This window comes from Pelophylax lessonae, assembly GCF_965119305.1.
Source record: "Pelophylax lessonae genome assembly, chromosome: 2".
NCBI classification, from domain to species: Eukaryota; Metazoa; Chordata; class Amphibia; order Anura; family Ranidae; genus Pelophylax; species Pelophylax lessonae.
The window spans coordinates 399,764,680-399,785,319 of NC_138769.1; the positions used below are offsets into that span (position 1 = coordinate 399,764,680).

Consider the following 20,640-nt stretch of genomic DNA (forward strand, 5'->3'; position numbering starts at 1 on the left):
TGAATTTTTAAAACCATTGAAAGCCTCTGTTTCTCAAGAGTCTTTATTTTACCTTCCTAACTGGTATTCTGTTGGCATATCCAATGGCTTAATTTTCTGTTCTCCCCACTAGACACCTCTAGTATTATCCTCAAGTTGTAACCTGAAAAAATAGTGAGCTGATCCCAATGTGATCTAGATTGCTTGTTTCAAAATGGCCCCCCTCAGGGTAGGTGCTAACTTGTAAGTGTAAAACTGCCCATACATCATTTGAAATTTGGACATTTCTTGCAAATCCTATGGCTTGACAAACTTCAGTTTAAGAAATCAAAGGCGCTAGGCAAACAACACAAATGAAACAAAAAAATAAATAAAAGGGATGTGGACCAGTCCATCCAAAATAAAAATAAAGTTTTCATTTGATATGGTTTTAAATAGAAAAAAAACCTTTTACTTTAGATGAGCAAAGCCGTAATAGAACAGGAGCAAATCTGAAAAAAAAAAAAAAATGGGACAATCCATTTCCATGGAGAAAAGGTATTGGACACTGAGGATGTTTTTCTTCTCAGCACTGGGAGCAGTTTGATGCCTCAGAAGAAGAACCCTGACAGTTTGGAACTTATCCGCAGCAAAGCTGGACGTGTCTTTGGTCGAGTATGTTAAGTATTCTGAAATATTTATGTAAAATCTTTGTGGAGAAAGGGTGTGACACCGTATTAAAATGTTCCTTTTTGCATACTGGTTTCCATACACGTATGCTGCACATGCCACTGAGTACACATACTTCTTACGTTGCCATAGAAATTGACACAACCTGCATTGTTTAGTGACTTTTTGCTAACTGTCATTTTTGAGCCTCCTAGCAACACCCTCAAAATTTAAGATACTGTTAACTGTAGGCTCAATGTCGAGGACAAAGTTTAGGCAGCTACTTCAAGCCCCTCAGTTCTTGGGGAGCTCATGTGATAGCCCTTGGGTTCTTGATTCTGAGACCTTTGCCTCCTTCACACTTTGAGCTGCCACTCTTTTCTAACAAATGACTTTGGGTGCTGTATTGTCTTTATGCTTGGCCACAGAGTTCGTGCAATCCAATCTATTTTTCTAACAACCAGGTATAGTGTAGAAAACAATAAATGTAATGGTCTGCTGGGATTCTGTATACAAAAATTATCGTTTATTACAACATATGGGCAAAAATCTTCTGAATTTGTGGGTGGATGGTTGGCTGACAAAATTGTCACTTTTTTTTTCACGTTGGGAATTGTGTTTTTGGAGACTTTTTTTTTTTTTTTCTAAGTTGATTTTTTGCCTATACTACTTGTATCTTTCCAATGTAATAAATACATTTATCCTTTAAAATGTTTGCTGAGGAATGAGTAAATGTTTCAGTGCAGTAAATATGAAGTATTATAAGATAATTTGTGTGCCTTTTTTCTTTTTCTTTTTTTGCAGTGCTCTGGTTTCCTTATGACACTGAAAGGCCTTCCCAGCACCTACAACAAGGACCTTCAGGCAAGTTCATCTGTTTAATACAGGGCACTGAAATGGTTCAGCAGGGTTGACAGGACAGTCTGTGACTACTGCTTTATAAGCCTCTTACAATGTACTAGGTCTGAACAGCACAAGTCAGTAGTGCTGAAGTCATTCCTCAGTTTCTTACCACCATATTTTGACACTTTCTGCTTTTTATTAGCTTCCTTCTTGTACCCAGATGTAGGACCATAAAGGTATCTGCTGTGTACAGTATGTATAGAGGGAAGTGGGGTCTGAACTGTCTTTATACATAGAAACTGATCTGTCATTTTATAACCTTTTAAAGCGGTTGTATACTGGAAAAAAAACCCCTGCAAGACAAAGGCATAATGAGCTAGTATGCATTGCATACTAGCTCATTATGAAATACTTACCTTAAAACGAAGCCCCGACACGGACCCCCGGACACCGCTGTGGGAGCTGACATGCTCCCTCGGTGTCTCTGCCGGGTTCGGCGGCTCCGGCGCTGTGAGTGGCCGGAGCCGCGATGACATCACTGAGTTTCACTTTCCGGCAAGCAGCTCTGAAGGTCCGCCGGACCTTCAGAGCGCATGCGCCGCAGACATCAGCGACTGCATACAGGGCAAATATCTCCTAAACCGTGCAGGTTTAGGAGATATTAATTGTACCTACAGGTAAACCTTATTATAGGCTTACCTGTAGGTAAAAGTCACAAAAATCGGTATACTACCGCTTTAACAAGAAACAACACATTTTTGTTTTGGTGGCCACATCAACATTTCTTCTTTTAGGTGCTTTCATAATATACTGGCCAAAGACAAGTTTTTACCATGCACAGATTTTTTTTTTTTTTTTTAGTTTTACAGTACTAGCCACACACAGGAAGAGATTCATTCTGATGTCTCAATTTTTTATATGCCCATTGTGGAAACAGCTGCCAAACACTCTATAGGTACACCTCAAGTGCCCAGCACTCAGGTGACCATTTCAAGGAAGCACAGAAGTCTCACTACTTTTAGATCCCAGAGATCAGTTTTTTCTGATATACAGTATCTCACAAAAGTGAGTAAACCCCTCACATTTTTGTAAATATTTTATTATATCTTTTCATGTGACAACACTGAAGAAATTACACTTTGTTACAATGTACAGTAGTGAGTGCACAGCTTGTATAACAGTGTAAATTTGCTGTCCGCTAAAATAACGCAATGCAGCGGTCATTGTCTAAACCGCTGGCAACAAAAGTGAGCACACCCCTAATGAAAATGTCCAAATTGGGCCAATTACACATTTTCCCTCCCCGGTGTCATGTGACTCATTAGTGTTACAAGATCTGGTGTGAATGGGGAGCAGGTGTGTTAAATATGGTGTTATCGCTCTCACCCTGTCATACTGGTCACTGGAAGTTCAACATGGCACCTCATGGCAAAGAACACTCTGAGGATCTGAAAAAACGAATTGTTGCTCTAAATAAAGATGGCTTAGGCTATAAGAAGATTGCCAAGACCCTGAAACTGAGCTGCAGCACGGTGGCCAAGACCATACAGTGGTTTAACAGGACAGGTTCCACTCAGAACAGGCCATGGTTGACCAAAGAAGTTAAATTGCATGTGCTCTGCGTCCTATCCAGAGGTTGTCTTTGGAAAATGGACGTATGAGTGCTGCCAGCATTGCTGCAGAGGTTGAAGGGGTGGGGGGTCAGCCTGTCAATGCTCAGACCAAATGCCACACACTGCATCAAATTGGTCTGCATGGCTGTCATCCCAGAAGGAAGCCTCTTCTAAAGATGAGGCACAAGGAAGTATAGCAAATACAATTGTCTTTCCTACAGTCAAGCATGGTGGTGGGAGTGTCATAGTCTGGGGCTGCATGTGTGCTGCTGGCACTGGGGAGATACAGTTCATTGAGGGAACCATGAATGCACTGTGACCTACTGAAGCAGAGCATGATCCCCTCTCTTCGGAGACTGGGCCGCAGGGCAGTATTCCAACATAACGACCCCAAACACACTTCCAAAACGACCACTGCCTTGCTAAAGAAGCTGAGGGTAAAGGTGATGAACTGGCCAAGCATGTCTCCAGACCTAAACTCTATTAAGCATCTGTGGGGCATCTTCAAACGGAAGGTGAAGGAGCGCAAGGTCTCTAACATCCACCAGCTCTGTGATGTTGTCATGGAGGGGTAGAAAAGGACTCCAGTGGCAACCTTTGAAGCTCTGGTGAACACCATGCCCAAGAGGGTGAAGTCAGTGCTGGAAAATAATGGTGGCCACACAATATACTGACAATTTGGACATCTTAACTTAGGGTTGTACTCCCTTTTGTTGCCAGCGGTTTAGACTTATTGGCTGTGTGTTGAGTTATTTTGAGGGGGCAGCAAATTTACACTGTTATACAAGCTGTACACTTACTTTGTAGCAAAGTGTCATTTCTTCAGTGTTGTCACATAAAAATATACAAAAAAATATTTATAAAAATGTGAGGGGCGTACTCACTTTTGTGAGATACTGTATACTTATGTATACTTACTGCACGTGTGTGTGTGTGTGTGTGTGTGTGTATATATATATATATATATGTATATATATATATATATATATATATATATATATATATATATATATATATATATATATATATATATAATATATATATATATGTGTATGTATGTATATGTGTGTGTGTATATATATATATATATATAATATAGTAGAGTCAGGCTGAAGAGAGGGTTAATTATGGAGGGCAGGTACTTCCATTTCAGACCTGTTTATTAAGCACCTGATCTGAAAGTATCAGTGGAGCTGTTTGCTAGGAATGAAGACAGACAGCAATGCCGCTTCCCTCTCAGCGTGCTGGTGTGACCTGTAGTAGTTGAGCAAAGCCTTTGAGAGACTGCAACTCTGGCTAGAGCTGTCTAATAGTTGTCTTTAAGCCTGCTTGCTGTAAAGACTGATTTTACCCTTCGGTGGATTTATTTCAAGACAAACCTGTCCTTTACCTGCTTGTTTTGCCTTTTTGCTGAATAAAAGCATATTTAATTTCACTGGACTGTCTCCGAGCCGGCTGTTCACCCCTCTGATCCCTAAATATAAATATATATAAAATAATTTTTTTATTTATATCTAAATATGGGTAAAGTTAAATATTGAACACGTCACCATTTTTCTAGGTAAATTTATTTAATGACATGAAATTTTTACCACATGTCGGTAACCACTCATGCATGCAATCTATACATACAAATAAACCAAAACCGATGAATTCAGAAATTAAGTGATGTGTTTAAAAAATTTAATGACACAGTGAAAAAGTATTAAACATGCAAACTGAAATTCATTTAATACTTCGTACAAAATCCTTTGGTGGTAATGACCTCTTTAAGACTCCTCCTGTATGGAGAAACTAGTTGCATGCATTTCTCAGGTGTGATTTTTTTTTTTTTTTTTTTTTTTGGCCCATTCTTCCACACAAACAGTCTTCAAATCTTGAAGGTTCCGTGGGCCTCTTCTATGAACTCTGTTCTTTAGTTCTTTCCATAGATTTTCTATTGGCTTCAAGTCAGGTGATTGGGCTGGGCCATTCTAGCAGCTTTATTTTCTTTCTTTGAAACCAATTGATTTTACTTGACTTTGTGTTTGGGATCATTGTCTTTCTGAAATGTCCACCCTTGTTTCATCTTCAACATCCCGGTAAATGGCAGCAGATTTTTTTTTTTTTATTTTTTTTTAAGAATGTCTTGGTACATTTTTTCCATTCTTCCTTCCATCAATGATATTCAGTTTGCCAGTACCATATGCCAAAAAACAGCCCCACACCATGATGTTCCCACCTCCCAATCTTCACTGTTGGTATGGTGTGTGCAGTGCCATATGACCGCCAAACATGATGTGTATTATGGTATCCAAATAGTAGAATTTTGGTCTCATCTGACCAGACTGTATTCTCCCAGTATTTCATGGGCTTGTCTAAATGTGCAGCAAACTTTAAACAAGCTTCAACATTCTTTTTATTTAGCAATGGAGTCTTGCGTGGTGAGCATGCATGCAGGCCTTGGTGGTTGAATGCATTCCTTATTGTTTTCTTTGAAACAATTGTACCTGCTAATTCCAGGTCTTGCTGAAGCTCCCCATAAGTGGTCCTTGGCTTTTGGACAACATTTCTGATAATTCTTTTTACTCCTCTGTCAGAAATCTTGTGAGGAACACCTAGTCATGACTGGTTTATGGTGAAATTTTGTTCTTTCCACTTCTGGATTATGGCCCCAACAGTGCTCACTGCAAAATACAGAAGTTTAGAAATCCTCCTGTAACCAATGCCCTAGTATGTTTTGAAAGAATAAGGTTGCGAAGGTCTTAAGAGATCTCTTTGCTTTTACCCATCATGAGATGTTTCTTGTGTGACACCTTGGCAATGAGACACCTTTTCTTTTTTATAGGCCATCATTTGAGACTAACTAGTGGATATTAATTTGCACTGACAAGGGGCAGAATTGCTTTCTAATTACTGATCGATTTTTCAGTTGGTGTCTTGGTTTTCTATGCCTTTTTTTTTTTTTTTGCACCTCCCTTTCTTCATGTGCTCCAATACTTTTTGCTTGTCATTCCATTTTCTTACACATAACTTCATTTCTGAACTTATTTGTTTTGGTTTCTTTGCATGGGTTGTTACCGGCATGTGTTGAAAATTTCATGTCAATAGCACCTATTAGAAATATATTTACCTACATTAGTGTGTGTGTGTGTATTTCTCTGTCGCTCATTGACAGACGTAGTCCTCTTGATTAATATCAAATTGGGTTATACTGCCCTCTACAGGAGTAGGACACTAGGCAGAAAGAAAACGTTCTGGCCACACCTTAGGGGCAGTCCCAGAGGGTATATCCTCTTCCTGTCTGCTACAGGAAATCAGTTTTTTTCTGTCTAGTCAGGAGTAAGGACCTAAGTTCCTTGCTGGGATCTTTGGTCCTGGCAGGATTTTTTAGAAAATGTTTTTTCTTTTTTTAGGCAGCTTTTGTCTCCAGTTGTTCCTGTGAGATCTTCAAGCAAATTATGCCGGATCTGGGCGACGGGCTGGATGTTGAGATCCAGTGGTCACCCCAGCCGGCCTACGAGCGCGCGCAGGCCATAGCTCCGCGCTGGGTCGGCCGCGACACATTCAAGTAAGTAGGCTGGAGCCGGGCGACGGGCTGGATGTTGAGATCCAGTGGTCACCCCGGTTCAGCCTACGAGCACGTGCAGACCATAGCTCCGCGCTGGGTCGGCCGCGACATAGTCCCACTGGACGGGGACTGACCCTGCGAGTTAAACGTCTCGCTTGGACGCCAAGAACCAGCAGAGTCACGGCGTCCGTATTGGTCGACAGCCCCCCACCCCGGTGGAGAGGGTACTGTGAAGAGAGGGTGCCCGTCAGTTCCGGTATGGTGAGTAGATGTTCCCCCTTCCCCCCCTGTGGGGTTTTTTGGGATACGGGCCCCTCTGTGTATGGTCGGATCCTTTTCTGACATTAAGGTTCCCCCTCTAGCCTATGACATGTTCACATATCTCCCTGTGATATTGTGATTTGGTTTGGGAGCTGACACTCCAGCAGGCTGGGTTTGGGAGCTGACACTCTAGCAGCATTGGTTTGGGAGCTGACGCTCCATGAGGCTTGGTTTGGGAGCTGACTATTTTGAAAAATACCAGCACATAGGTAAAAGCAAGCACCTACCCTATGCAGTGATGCAGGCGCCATCCTCCCGCAGGCCGCACTTGCAGGCCGCCGCCAGCCTTCTATAAACCATCCGCAATCCTCCGGTAGGAGCCACACAGGATCGGGCCGCCGCCATTTTTTTGTAGACCCCATTGATCCTGCAGGACTACAGACTGCATTGCCTACACAGGCCGCCCGCAGGTCACGCAGGCCACCATTTTGCCGTAGCCTGGTGTCTCCTGCATGGGGGCGGCCATGTTTGGTGTGCCCAAGCTACCTCGAGGAGTAGCTGAGAACGCCGGAAGGCGTGTAAAAGGGGGGCGGAGCCACTTCCTTTACCCGGGAAAGCTATCACAGGACTTCCTAGTCTGAATAGGACAACGCTGGGAGCAGTTTGAAGCTTCTCTGCATCAGGTGGTGAGCCCTTGGGGTCTCTCTCTCGCTGTGGGGGTCCAGAGCAGGTACGCTGAGGGTCGCTGTTGCGCTGGGGGATTACAGATAATAAAAAAAAAAAAGAAAAAGGGCTCTTTCACACGGGTGTTCCTTTTTTTTTGCCCGATCAGGTCCTTTTTTTTTTTTTTGTAACGGACACGGATGACACTTGTGTCATCCGGTCCGTATGTCCGTTTTTCATCCCATCCGTTTGCAGATGAAAAACTGACATAATGCATGTCTATGTAAATACGGATGTCTGCGGATGACACCACTGACATCCGTTTTTGCTTCAGTTCCGTTTTTTGAAAGGAAGAAAAAATAGGGTTCTCCTCCGTTCAAAAAAACTGAACTGAACTGAACTGACAAAAAACGGATGTCAGAGGATGATCATCCGATGACATCCGTATTTACATAGAGATACATTATGTCCGTTTTTCATCCGCAAACGGATGGGATGAAAAACGGACATACGGAACGCCCGTGTGAAAGAGCCCAAAAAATATGTATTTTTTTTTTTTATTTTCAAATTTTTTACTGGCAAAGTGTCCTGGATTAGCATGGACCCTGCCACACATCTATCTCCACCTGATCCCCTCGAGTGGCTGCAGGACCCTCCAGTTCCCCACTTACTATTGATGCATTATCAGCGGTTGTGGAGTCTTTTATATCCCGGGTGGAAGTGGCCTGTCAGGGATGGGGCGCAAGGAAGCGACCCCCGCCTACCCCTAATGAGTCTGAACCTGTCACTGCAAGTGCAGGTCCCTCATCTGGGGCTGGTGTCTCAGGTACTGTCTCCTCAGACAGTGAGGAGGGCGTTTCGGCATCCGCCATAGCCCAAGAAGAAGCGTTGGTGAACGCACTAATTGTGAGACTGAGATCCCTTTTGGTACTAATAAACGGACCAAAATGGCGAGAGTGTTTTCTTTTGCCCAAATGTATTGGTAATAGCATTAAAGAAGAATGGGGTCATCCAAAACGAACCCCTGTTTTTTTCCAAACGCATTATTAGGCGTTATCCGTTTGAGGAATTCCTCCTCAAGAAATGGAAAGTGCCACCTGTGGTGGATTTACCAATTTCCAGATTAAATAAAGCTACGGTTATCCCATTGGAGGACGCTCCGTCCTTTAGGGATCCGGTGGATCGTAAGGTGGAAGCTGTGTCTCGCGCCATCTTTTCCTTGATTGGGTCAGCTTTTTAGACCAGTGATTGCAATTGGTTTGGTTTCACAAACATTTGACAGAATGGACCAAGTTGTTACGCCGGGACTTAGAGGGGAGAAGCATCCCCCCCGGCAGTATCAGACCTGCTGGAGCAGATGATACAAGGGCTACAGTTTGTCTGTGACGCTGCTCTAGACGCCACTCCATTGTTGGGGCGGGCATCAATTTCAGCAGTCGTCCTCAGGCGTGTACTGTGGCTAAGGTGTTGGTCGGCGGACCAAGGTTCCAAAAAAAAAAAAAAAAAAGCTTTGGCTAATCTCCCTTTTCAGGGGGATCGCCTATTTGGGGCCACCTTAGATGAGATTATCAAGGATCTCACTGGAAGCAAAAGCACTTTTTTGCCACAGAGCACTAAGGGTAAGGGACCTCGTCAAAGACGGGGGCCTTCCTTTTTCGCTCATAAATTTTTTCGCTCCACTGGGACGGGCGATAAAGCTAAGCCCTCCAAAACTCCTTCAGGAGGTTTCTGGGGGCGCTGGTCGGGCAAACAAGAGTTCGGCTCTTCCAAACCTGAAGATAAGACTATTAAAGCCTGAAAGTGCGCCCCCACCCATACTTGAGGTGGGGGGATGTCTTCGCCGGTTTCAGGATCCATGGCTTTCCAGAATCCCGGACAATTGGGTTTGCGAAGTCAGGAGGTCAGGTTACAAGATCGAGTTTCAATCTTTCCCACCGGTGCGATTCTTCCCCTCCAAGATCCGACTATCCCCGGATCGCCTAGAAGCTTTTCGGGGGGCGGTCACGGATTTAATGCAACAAGGAGTGGTGGTCCACGTTCCTTGGACAGAGCGTTTTCAAGGGTTTTATTCAAACCTTTTCACAAGACCAGAAAAGAGGGCAAGGTGCGTCCAATTCTGGACTTAAGAGCACTCAATTTTTTTGTCAAGGTATAAAAAATTAAAAATGGAGTCCATTCGCACAGTAGCGGCCTCCCTGCATCAGGGGGATTTTCTGGCATCCATAGACATCTAGGATGCCTATCTTCACATTCCTATTTACGCAGGACATCAGCGTTTCCTGCGTTTTTCTGTAAAGAGAACCATTATCAGTTTGTGGCGTTACCCTTTGGTCTCGCCTCGGCTCCTCGGGTCTTCACAAGGGTGTTGGCCCCAGTGTTGGCGCTGTTGCGGCAACGAGACATATCGATTCTAGGTTACCTAGACTATCTTCTGCTTCGTGCAGAGTCTCCGCAGACTCTATTGCTAACTTAGAGATCACCATAACCTCTTGGCAAGAGTTCGGGTGGCTGGTGAACTTGCAGAAGTCATCTCTGGTTCCCACCAGGAGGCTGGAATATCTGGGTCTAATTTTAGACACATCCAGGGCAAAAGTGTTTCTCCTGGCGGAGAAACTCCAGAAAATTCAATCAACGATTTAGTTGTTACTATCTGACAACTGGCCTTCCCTTCGGACTTGCATGAGAGTCCTGGGTTTGATGGTGGCTTCCTTCAAAGCAGTATCATTTGCCCAGTCCCATACCCGAATCCTTCAAAAAGAAATTCTTCTCAAATGGAATCGGAATCCAGATTCCATGGACAATCGGATCCGACTGAGCGAACGGACCAGGAAGTCTCTGGTCTGGTGGCTTCAGTCTCCGATGCTCAGCAGGGGAGGTTATGTCTGCCAATAGATTGGACGATTGTCACCACGGATGCCAGTCTATCCGGGTGGGGAGGAATTCTCGGCAAATTATCCGCTCAGGGGCTTTGGTCCCTGGAAGAGTCCAGGTTACCGATAAATGGATTGGAACTGAGAGCGATCAGACTTTGTCTGATTCACTGGACCGAGCAGCTCCAGGGCAGCCCGGTTCGAATCCAGTCGGACAATGCCACAGCAGTGGCTTATGTCAATCATCAAGGGGGCACCAGGAGTGTCCTGGCGGCCATAGAAGTGGCCAGCATTCTTCGTTGGGCGGAACGTTTGTTCCAGCTTTCTTTGCGGTATTCATTCCGGGGGTGAATTGGCAGGCAGATTATCTCAGCCGTCAGATTCTGGATCAAGGGTAATATCTCTTCATCCAGAGGTATTCCACCAACTGTGCCTCCGTTGGGGCACCCCGAATGGGATCTGTTGGCATCTCGGCTCAACAGGAAAGTGCGGAGGTTTGTGGCTCGCTCCCGCGATCCTCTAGCAGACGCCGCAGACACGCTGATCGCCCCGTGGGGGCAGTATCAGCTACTGTATGCCTTCCCTCCTCTCAAAGTTGCTGCCGAAGCTTCTTCGCAGGATAGAGGTGGAGGGAATCCCAGTTATCCTGGTAGCTCAGGACTGGCCTAGTCGGGCCTGGTACGCCGACCTGGTCAGGCTGGTCGCAGACGTTCCTTGGCGACTTCCTCTCATGGAGGATCTGCTGTCGCAGGGACCGATCTTCCATTCTGCTTTACGATCGCTGGCTTTAACAGCCTGGCTATTGAGACCCAGGTGCTGAAGGACAAGGGATTGTCAGCTTCAGTTATTCCTACTCTAGTTAAAGCAAGAAAAGCGACTTCCAGAAAGATTTATCATCGCACATGGAAGTCTTAGATTGCGTGGTGTGAATCCCTTGGGTTCCCTCCACGTTGTTGTTCGGTGGGCCGAATATTGGCCTTTCTGCAACAGGGGGTTGAGCAGAAGCTGGCCTTGAGTGCTATCAAGGGTCAGGTTTCAGCATTAGCAATCTTCTTTCAGAAGCTTTTGGCTACTCATTCCTTGGTGCGGAATTTCATCCAGGGGGTGCGACACCTGGCTCCGCCAGTGCACGCACCTTTACCACCCTGGGATCTTAATTTGGTGCTGTCGGGTCTTCAGAAACCTCCCTTTGAAAATATCAGGGAGATTCCCTTGCTTACTTTATCCCAGAAGGTGGCCTTCTTGGTGGCTATCACTTCTGCACGCAGGGTGTCAGAACTGGCTGCATTATCCTGTTTTTCCCCATATCTGGTGGTTCATAGGGATAAGGTTGTTCTTCGTCCGAATCCATCCTTCCTTCCTAAGGTGGTTTCAAAGTTTCATTTGAATGAGGACATGGTATTGTCTTCCCTGTGTCCTAAACCCAGTCATCCTGGAGAATTTGCGTTGCATTCCTTGGATGTAGTTCGGGCGATCAGGGTATACTTGAATACTACGGATTCATTTCATAATACGGATTCACTGTTTGTGATCACGGATAGCCCTAAGAAGGGGTTGCCTGTTTTCTGCCGCAACCATCTCTAGATGGATCAGACAGACGGTGGTATAGGCTTATTCTATCTAAGGTTCGGGATCCCCCGTTCCCTGTTAAGGCGCACTCTACTCGGGCGCTTAGTGTTTCCTGGGTCTTCCGCCATCAGGCGTCAGCGATCCAGGTTTTCAAGGCGACTACTTGATCGTCGGTTCATACCTTTACAATATTGTATAAGGTTTATGTGATGGCATCGTCAGATGCCTCTTTTGGCCGCAAGGTTCCTGCAGGCCGCTGTTTGAGGAGACTGTTGGTCTATCTCGAGGGTTTGTTGGGTAGGTCTCATCTGTTTGCTCGATGAGTCCCTTGATACTTCTGGTTGGCTCCGGTTGGGCCTTCTGGATTTTGATTCTGTTCCCACCCCTCATTTGTGGCACTGCTTTGGGACGTCCCAATTTGATATTAATCAAGAGGACTACGTCTGTCAATGAGCGACAGAGAAAAATGGATTTTTGTAAGATCTTACCGTAAAATCCTTTTCTCTTAGCTCATTGACAGAGGTAGTACCCGCCCCTCTACTTTTGAGTTGGGTTGGGTTAAATTCTCATACACTGCTTTGTGACATAACTGATTTCCTGTAGCAGACAGGAAGAGGATATACCCTCTGGGACTGCCCCTAAGGTGTGGCCAGAACGTTTTCTTTCTGCCTAGTGTCCTACTCCTGTAGCGGGCAGTATAACCCAATTTGATATTAATCAAGAGGACTACGTCTGTCAATGAGCTAAGAGAAAAGGATTTTACGGTAAGATCTTACAAAAATCCATTTTTTTTATATAATGTAATATTTTTGTGTAAACTTTTTAGGCAGGTGTGAAAAATGCTTTACATTAGGAATGCTTTCAGAAGTGTGTTTAAAATTAATCTTTATCAATTAACAAATGGAATGTAAATGGACAGAGAAGGAATCCAAATCAATATTTGGTGTGACCACCCTTTGCCTTCAAAACCACATACATTCTTCTAGGTACACTTGCACACTGTTTTTTAAGGAACTCTGCCCTGATTACATTGTAATGTGTCTTTTTTTTTTTTTTTTTTTGTTTCCCTTCATAGGAAGACAAGGAGGCCACGTTTGATGTTTATGATACAGTATGTGCTGTACTTCAAGTGGCCTCTGGAGTGATCTCCACATTGCAGGTAAAATATTTCTATTGTATTTATTCACTCTTACAAGCCTAGACTTATGTCACACTAACGATCTTGTCGCTGGTGACAACTCATCCACAACAGGATAGCTTATCACGCCTTATCAGCGTAGAAAAATATTCACTCACCTGTTTCCATATGTCCCTCCCTCCACGGCTAGATGAGCAAGATGTCACTCCCTTGCTGGCATCTTTTTCTCATGAGCAATACATGGAAATTGGTGAGTATTTTCTCCAGTTTTTAGCTATTCTGTCGCTGGCGTTAATGTATGACATAGGTCTTATTCAATCAAACATTGAAAAGAGAGTTCATTGTGCGCTACCCATAGAATCCAATAGGCTGGAACTTGTGCAGCAAGTAGTCCTTGAGTGGCCTCAATGGTGGCAATATTGCCAAATTCATAAGAGTTGGTCCAGATTTAGTACCCAGTTATGTGGAGAAGATGCCATAGGGAATACAGAAGCCAAGTAAGGAAGTGCAATCTAGGGGTAACCAGAGGGAATTCTGTTGTGTTTTTTTTTATAGTAACTTACCTTAGGTTTGGTAATTGTATATACTGTGTGCTAATTTTGTCATTTTATGTTTCAGATAAACAAGGAAGCTATGGAGAAAGCACTGAGCCCAGATATGCTGGCTACAGACATTGCCTATTATCTGGTCAGGAAAGGGGTAAGGCTTCATTTACAGCCATAGTAGAAAATTGTGCAGCTCTAAGTCAGTCAAGTGCAGTCTATTTTTTGTATTTTGTAAAGCGTCTTGCATGCTGTGGTGTAGTTATGAAACTGATCACTGTTTTTCCCGTGCTGGTAGGAACACTTTTTTTACATGTAAGATGTAGCAGGAGTCCTTCTTTATCCACAATGACTGACTCATAAAATGGGTTGCAGGAAAGGGTGGGAACTTGGGTGGAGTTGTATTTTATTGTTACCGGATAACATATTTTGCTAGTAAAAGGGAAAGTCTAATTGGTAACTATTTATTTATTTATTTTTTCTTCGTCTGTCTTTGCCTTAGTTTAATAAATCAGCCCTATTTTTTTTTTTTTTTGCATATTAAATTCATTTAAAGGACATCGGCACCTTTTGGTATGATTGTCCTTTAGTCACCCCACCCCACATAGTGCACAGTCTACAAGCTCAAACGCTTACCTCCCACACAGCTTTTCCAACAAATACATTTTTTACATTTTTTTTTCTTACTGCACGTATGCTAAAGCCTTGTTTATTCATATGAATAAAGCCTCGTACACACAATCAGATTATCAGACAAATTTTCTTTAGTTTTTTGTTGCATGCTAGTCTCATATGAAATGTGAAGAGCTTACTTTCGTACGAAAATTCTCATACGACCGAATTCAACTTAAGAAGTGATGTAATGTGTTGAATTGTTTTGTATGTATTCTTTAGTTTTCGAGCATGCCTAGTCTTGCTCTTATGATTTTTTTTTCCGGACGTAAACTGCACTAATTAAATGAAAATTGGACGTTGTGTTCACGTACAATAAAAATTTTATAGCCTGAACATCCAGTTTTTGTCGTACGAAAATCCTTAATCGGCTGTCGAAAGCACTATGCTAAGGATCCGAAAATCGCAGATCGTTTGGACGAAATTTTACTTCCGATTTTCTTATTGTGTGTATGAGCCTTATGGCTGTGGTGCACTATGAGGAAGACCCAACTAGGTTTTGTCACTGGAAAGGCTGTTCGGCAAAGAGCAGAACCACACAGCGAGGTCAGTGAGCCAAGGAATAATTGACTAAAAGACAATTGACCAAAGGTGCAATTGTCCTTTGATCAGTGTTTAGTAAGCATACTGTAAAAGGAAACAAATATTTGTGCCAACATATGCATTACTTAAGATTAAAGAAACAGTGTGCAATCACTGTTTAAATTCCTAACACCCAGCTGCAACTTAACCTTAAAGCTAAATTATCTCTGAAGATAGAATCGGCACCAAAAGCTCTCATCAAAATTAAATCTCTGCTTCTTGGCAAAGATGAGTGTCTCTTACAACCGACAATCTCTTTACAGTACAAAGTTTTAGAATATTCTAGGTACAGTATTTTATTAATATTATGAATCTATAATTGTTTTAAGTGTTGAGTTATAAAAAAGATAACAGAAACCAAATCTTCTTGTTTGTGACAACAGATGCCCTTCAGACAAGCACATGGACTCTCTGGTAAAGCGGTTCAGCTAGCCGAAACTAAAGGCATTGCTCTCAATAAACTCTCATTGGAAGACTTGAAGAGCATCAGGTGTGTCATATGGTTTGCATTGAACATACTGTATCATTTAACAGGATAGTTAATACTGAGATGGGGGCAAGTCAAATAACTTTTCCCAGCAGTGTCTTTTAGGCCCCTTTCACACAGGCGGACTGTTCAGATCCGCCTGTCTTGTTTTTGGCGGATCTGAACGAATGCCTCATGCATCTCTATGGGGCATCGGATGTCAAATCTGGATGGATGGAAACCCTATTTTCCATCCATCCATCGATTGGATGAGAACGGACAGACGGTCCGTTCCCATCCGATTCCCCCATAGAGAACAGCGGGAGACACAGCTGTCATCTGCCTGCACAGCGGGGGAATCGGCGGATCGATCCCCCGCTGAGAAAAACGGAGTCCGCCGACAGACTCCCCTGTGTGAAAGGGGCCTAACTCTTTTGATGTCTGGCCAATTTTTCTATTTTTTTTTTCCGATATGGATCTGAAAGTTTGCTAAAGACTCCCAAATCAGATATTTTCTTAAAGCAGGGTAACTGTATAATATAATTATGTCAACCCTTTTTGTGCATCACAGAATCTGAATTCATTTTAGTGCACACAATCACCTAATTTCAACATTTTCTATTAGAAACCTAAATGATAAAAGGGCTCTTGGAGAGAGCATAAATCAGGGTTTTAAATTTTTAAACCTAGGAGTCTAGAGTTCTTTAGGCTGGGTTCACATTAGCTGCAGCCACAGCTCGCAGCAGGAGTCTGTTGTGTCCCTGTTCTCCATTTCAGATGCAAATCAGGTCAGAATTTTTGCCTGAATTCGGACCTGAAACTAAGAAAAGACACACAGGACCCTTTTCCAATGAGAAGCGTGGCCGCCCCAGAGCTGTGTGAATCGGCTCCATTAAGAGTCGGCCACACCCTCCTGTGATGCGAATTAGATGAAGGGAAACCCGCATACAATTTGCATAACCCAGCCTCAATATTAGGTTCTAAAGCTATTCCCCACCCCCCTTCCAAGTAGGTTTTATAGGTGGCAGGTTTTCATCACTCTTGGTCCTATTTATATATATATATTTATATATATATATATATATATATATATATATATATATATATATATATATATATATATATATATATATATATATAATAGAGAAAATCCCAATATTTCCGCACAGAACACAGCCACATTCATTATTTCCTCCTTTTGTCCTTTCCTGTGTATTGTTGAATGTATTGGTGGATCAAAACAGACAGTAGTTATCCATACTTTTCTTTGTTTCTACAGTTATTTAATGTTTGCTAAAAATATGGGAATTATTGCGCTAAAACATGATTAAATAAGCTTACACACTCAACAATGAATAAAAGCTCAACCTCTCTAAGTGAAAGCTGCCAACACCTGATCATGAATTAGAAAACACAGATCATGAAAAAATTGTAGAAATAGATGGTGTAGCGCTTAAAAAATAGTGAATTAAAATGAACACCACAGTCCATATAAAAATATCAATAATTGGAAGGAAAGTCCATGTCAGAAAGACGTGCTCCCAAAGGTGTAGCCAATCACTTCACACTCCAACAATTCTGTGCAGAGAGACCACCACCAAGAGAAAAGATGGCCCCTTACCGCAATGAATGGATCCCCACTACAGAGATCAGATCCAGCTCTATTCGTACGTCTATATGACCATATCAGACAGTGCCCGGCTCTTAGTGACATCCACATCAACTGTCGTGCAACTCTTTTGTGCAAAGTGATGTCCTGTTTCCTATGCTATTACTATGGGGCTCCTTCCAAGTGTGAGTCTTGTCAAAAACAAGCCTTTGTCGAGCACTGTGCGTCTTTAATATATTTTTTACACGAGAATGGATCTCTTCCCAGTTGGATGAAGCTCGGTGGTCAGATTGGAATCCGGGTGCGGCGACTGGGCGCCCAGTCGCCGCACCCGGATTCCAATCTGACCAATCTGACCACCGAGCTTCATCCAACTGGGAAGAGATCCATTCTCGTGTAAAAAATATATTAAAGACGCACAGTGCTCGACAAAGGCTTGTTTTTGACAAGACTCACACTTGGAAGGAGCCCCATAGTAATAGCATAGGAAACAGGACATCACTTTGCACAAAAGAGTTGCACGACAGTTGATGTGGATGTCACTAAGAGCCGGGCACTGTCTGATATGGTCATATAGACGTACGAATAGAGCTGGATCTGATCTCTGTAGTGGGGATCCATTCATTGCGGTAAGGGGCCATCTTTTCTCTTGGTGGTGGTCTCTCTGCACAGAATTGTTGGAGTGTGAAGTGATTGGCTACACCTTTGGGAGCACGTCTTTCTGACATGGACTTTCCTTCCAATTATTGATATTTTTATATGGACTGTGGTGTTCATTTTAATTCACTATTTAATGTTTGCTGCTGCCCATAGACAGAATCTGCTTTGCTTTGAAAAGTGGTTCCTGTCTGTTTTGACAAAGCTCCCAGTCTGAAGTATGTGCCTTCATGAGTCTATAATGTCTGCTTCTCGGATTGAATACTGCAATGCTATACAATTTTGCATAGACTGGGAAAATAGTGTTTAAATAGCAGGCAAAACACTTGTGTAGTATATAAGAATGTGAAAACCCTAATGCCTCGTACACACGTACTGATCGTCGGCCGACCGATCGGCCGTCTTTTGTCCAGGGCTGTCCTGTCCGCTGAAAAGTGCAAAAGACTGCACACTAATTTTGTCCGCCGACTGCAGAAGTGATGTCATGTGATGGTTAACTTTCCCTGTGTTTTTTCTTCTCTGAGCATGCCCAGTCTTGCAAATCTGCTGATTGTCGGCCGAATTCTGTACTGACTGGCGAACAATCGGCCAACAAAAATTTTAATGCTTGCACGACAGATTCTGTTCGGCCGAAAATGCGCTGTCGGCCTTCGTAAGCATCATACTAACAAGCCTACAATCGGCCGATCGGTCATCGGCCGAATATTTACGGCCGACAATCGGTACGTGTGTACGGGGCTTAAGTGTCTTAATAACTAAATCACTGATTTGCTTCATCTTTGTTCCTGCAGTCCACTCTTCAGCAACGATGTGTCCAAGGTGTGGAACTACACCAACAGTGTGGAGCAGTATACAGCGGCAGGAGGAACAGCAAAGAGTTGTGTGCTGGCACAGGTGGAACAGCTGAGAACTTGGCTAAAAAAATCACAAGAGTCAGCGATATAATGGAATAATTGGACCATAGTAGATTTGATAGAAAATCTGAAGATATGTTAGACATATTTTAAGCTGAACTCCAGGAAACACAGATACACAGGCAAAATAAATATAGAGGATTTGTTTTCCCTGCCAAGGATTTATATAGTTAATCAGGTTGAAAAAAGACACAAGTCCATCTAGCTCAACCCAAAAAAAAAAAAAAATCATAACCATACAATCATATACCAACAGATGAAGGAGGAAAAAAATCCTCTGAGAGGATATCAGATATTTCCTAGAACAACTTTGCCTATAAATGTTAGTACCTAGTTATATTATGTACACCTAGGAAAGAATCCAGGCCTTTTTTAAAGCAACCTACTGATCTAGCCAGAGCCACCTCTGGAGGGAGTCTATTCTACATTTTCACAGCTCTTACTGTGAAGAAACCTTTCCATATTTGGAGACTAAATCTCTTTTTCTCTAGACCTAAAGAGTGCCCTGTTGTCCTCTGTGATGACCTTTAAAGTGAATAACTCAACACCAGGTTCACTATATGGACCCCTTATGTATTTGTATATGTTGATCATATCCCCCCTTTAAACCTCCTTTTCTCAAGAGAGAATAAACTCAGTCCCTCTAATCTTTCCTCATAGCTGAGCTCCTCCATGCCTATCAGTTGGTTGCCCTGTATACATACCAGGACCATGGATCAAAATGGAACCTAGTGCTAGGTGCACTTGGTCCCTGAGGGGTTCAACTAGGATTAAAAAGGTTGTGGTGAAAGTTCTCTACATTTTTGTTTTTATTGAGTACCTGCAACTTTATATCAGTTTCAAATTCCCACCAAGAAGCTTTGGTACAAATTACAATCCTTTTCATCATATATATTATAAACATTTTTTTTTTTTTTTTGAACACCAAGAGCAATAACGTATTTTGGCAGACCATACATTTTCTGCTTCTCCTTGACATCTTTGTAAAGATAAAAATGCATTTGCAGGATCTTATTGCTAATCATCCAGTCTTGATTTTTTATTTCTGTCACCAAGCATATTCCTCTCTGGCAGAACAGCAGACCTAATATTTTCCTGTTGTGGTTAAGAAACACTTACAACACTTGCCACAACCCCCTAGCCTGTGACTAGGCAATGAAAGGAGAAGCGGCACACTGAGTTCATATCTTTGTCAGTTTGTGCTCCCCTCCTATCCCTTTGTCCCTTGCTAACATATGAACACTACAGTACCCAAGGGCTTCTCCCTCTCTGTCTGAGCTCTGTTATGCTAGAGGCTTATTTCTAGTGAAATTCAGTAACTTACACTGCCTGTTTTTTAAAAAAAAAAAAATGTAATCAATACAGAACTGCCATCATTTTATTTTTTTTATATCTGCCTGGAGTTCATCTTAAATACGATTTCCAGTTACTTCTTTAGGAAACTGTGTAATTGGAAGTAGAAACACATTTCAGAGATGCCAAATAGTATTTAGTGTTATAATTTGATATATAAAAACAGTATATTTACAAAGATGGCCTGTTCCATGGCCATAATTCATTAAAATATTATCAAGCCCTGTTCTTGTGTTATTCATTTATTTATTATCTACTCCAAAGTAATTTAAAGGTGGTTAATAGGAGTGTACTTAATGGTTGGCCATAAACACTTAGTACTGCTGTAGAGCGGCCTCCCGTTTTATTCCACTTCTGCACACCCTCTAGTACAGAGGTGTCAAACTCCATTTTATCGCGGGCCGCATCAGCATTATGATTGCCCTCAAAAGGGTCGGTTGTATCTGTAAGACTAGATGTCCAGAGCATCCCCTACCCTTTACATAAGACATGAAGAGCCTCTCCACCATCAGACGTTGAGTCCCCCACCCCCCCTTACATCACAGTGCATCCCCCTTACCTTGTGCTGCTGCTGGGAAGAATCTGGAGGCATTGCTGGAAAGCAGAAAGTACAGGGTCTGAAGGAGGACTGGAGCTCTCCTGCAGTTGCAGGAGAGGTGCGAGGGCCACGTAAAATGGCCTGGAGGGCCAGATTCGGCCCACGGGCCTTGT

The 20,640-nt window shown here is 42.9% G+C and overlaps 1 protein-coding gene across 1 annotated transcript in view; it reads left to right on the top strand.

Annotated features, from left to right (window-relative positions):
- Positions 1 to 18,711, top strand: part of ASL (argininosuccinate lyase) — an 81,411-nt gene extending 62,700 nt beyond the window's left edge. The window contains exons 12-17 of the mRNA XM_082246870.1: positions 549 to 633; positions 1,432 to 1,495; positions 13,076 to 13,155; positions 13,753 to 13,833; positions 15,314 to 15,420; positions 18,454 to 18,711. Of these exons, the coding sequence (XP_082102996.1) occupies positions 549 to 633; positions 1,432 to 1,495; positions 13,076 to 13,155; positions 13,753 to 13,833; positions 15,314 to 15,420; positions 18,454 to 18,607 (571 nt within the window). The 3' untranslated portion in view covers positions 18,608 to 18,711. The remainder of the gene's footprint in view (positions 1 to 548; positions 634 to 1,431; positions 1,496 to 13,075; positions 13,156 to 13,752; positions 13,834 to 15,313; positions 15,421 to 18,453) is intronic.
- Positions 18,712 to 20,640: the final 1,929 nt, after the last annotated feature.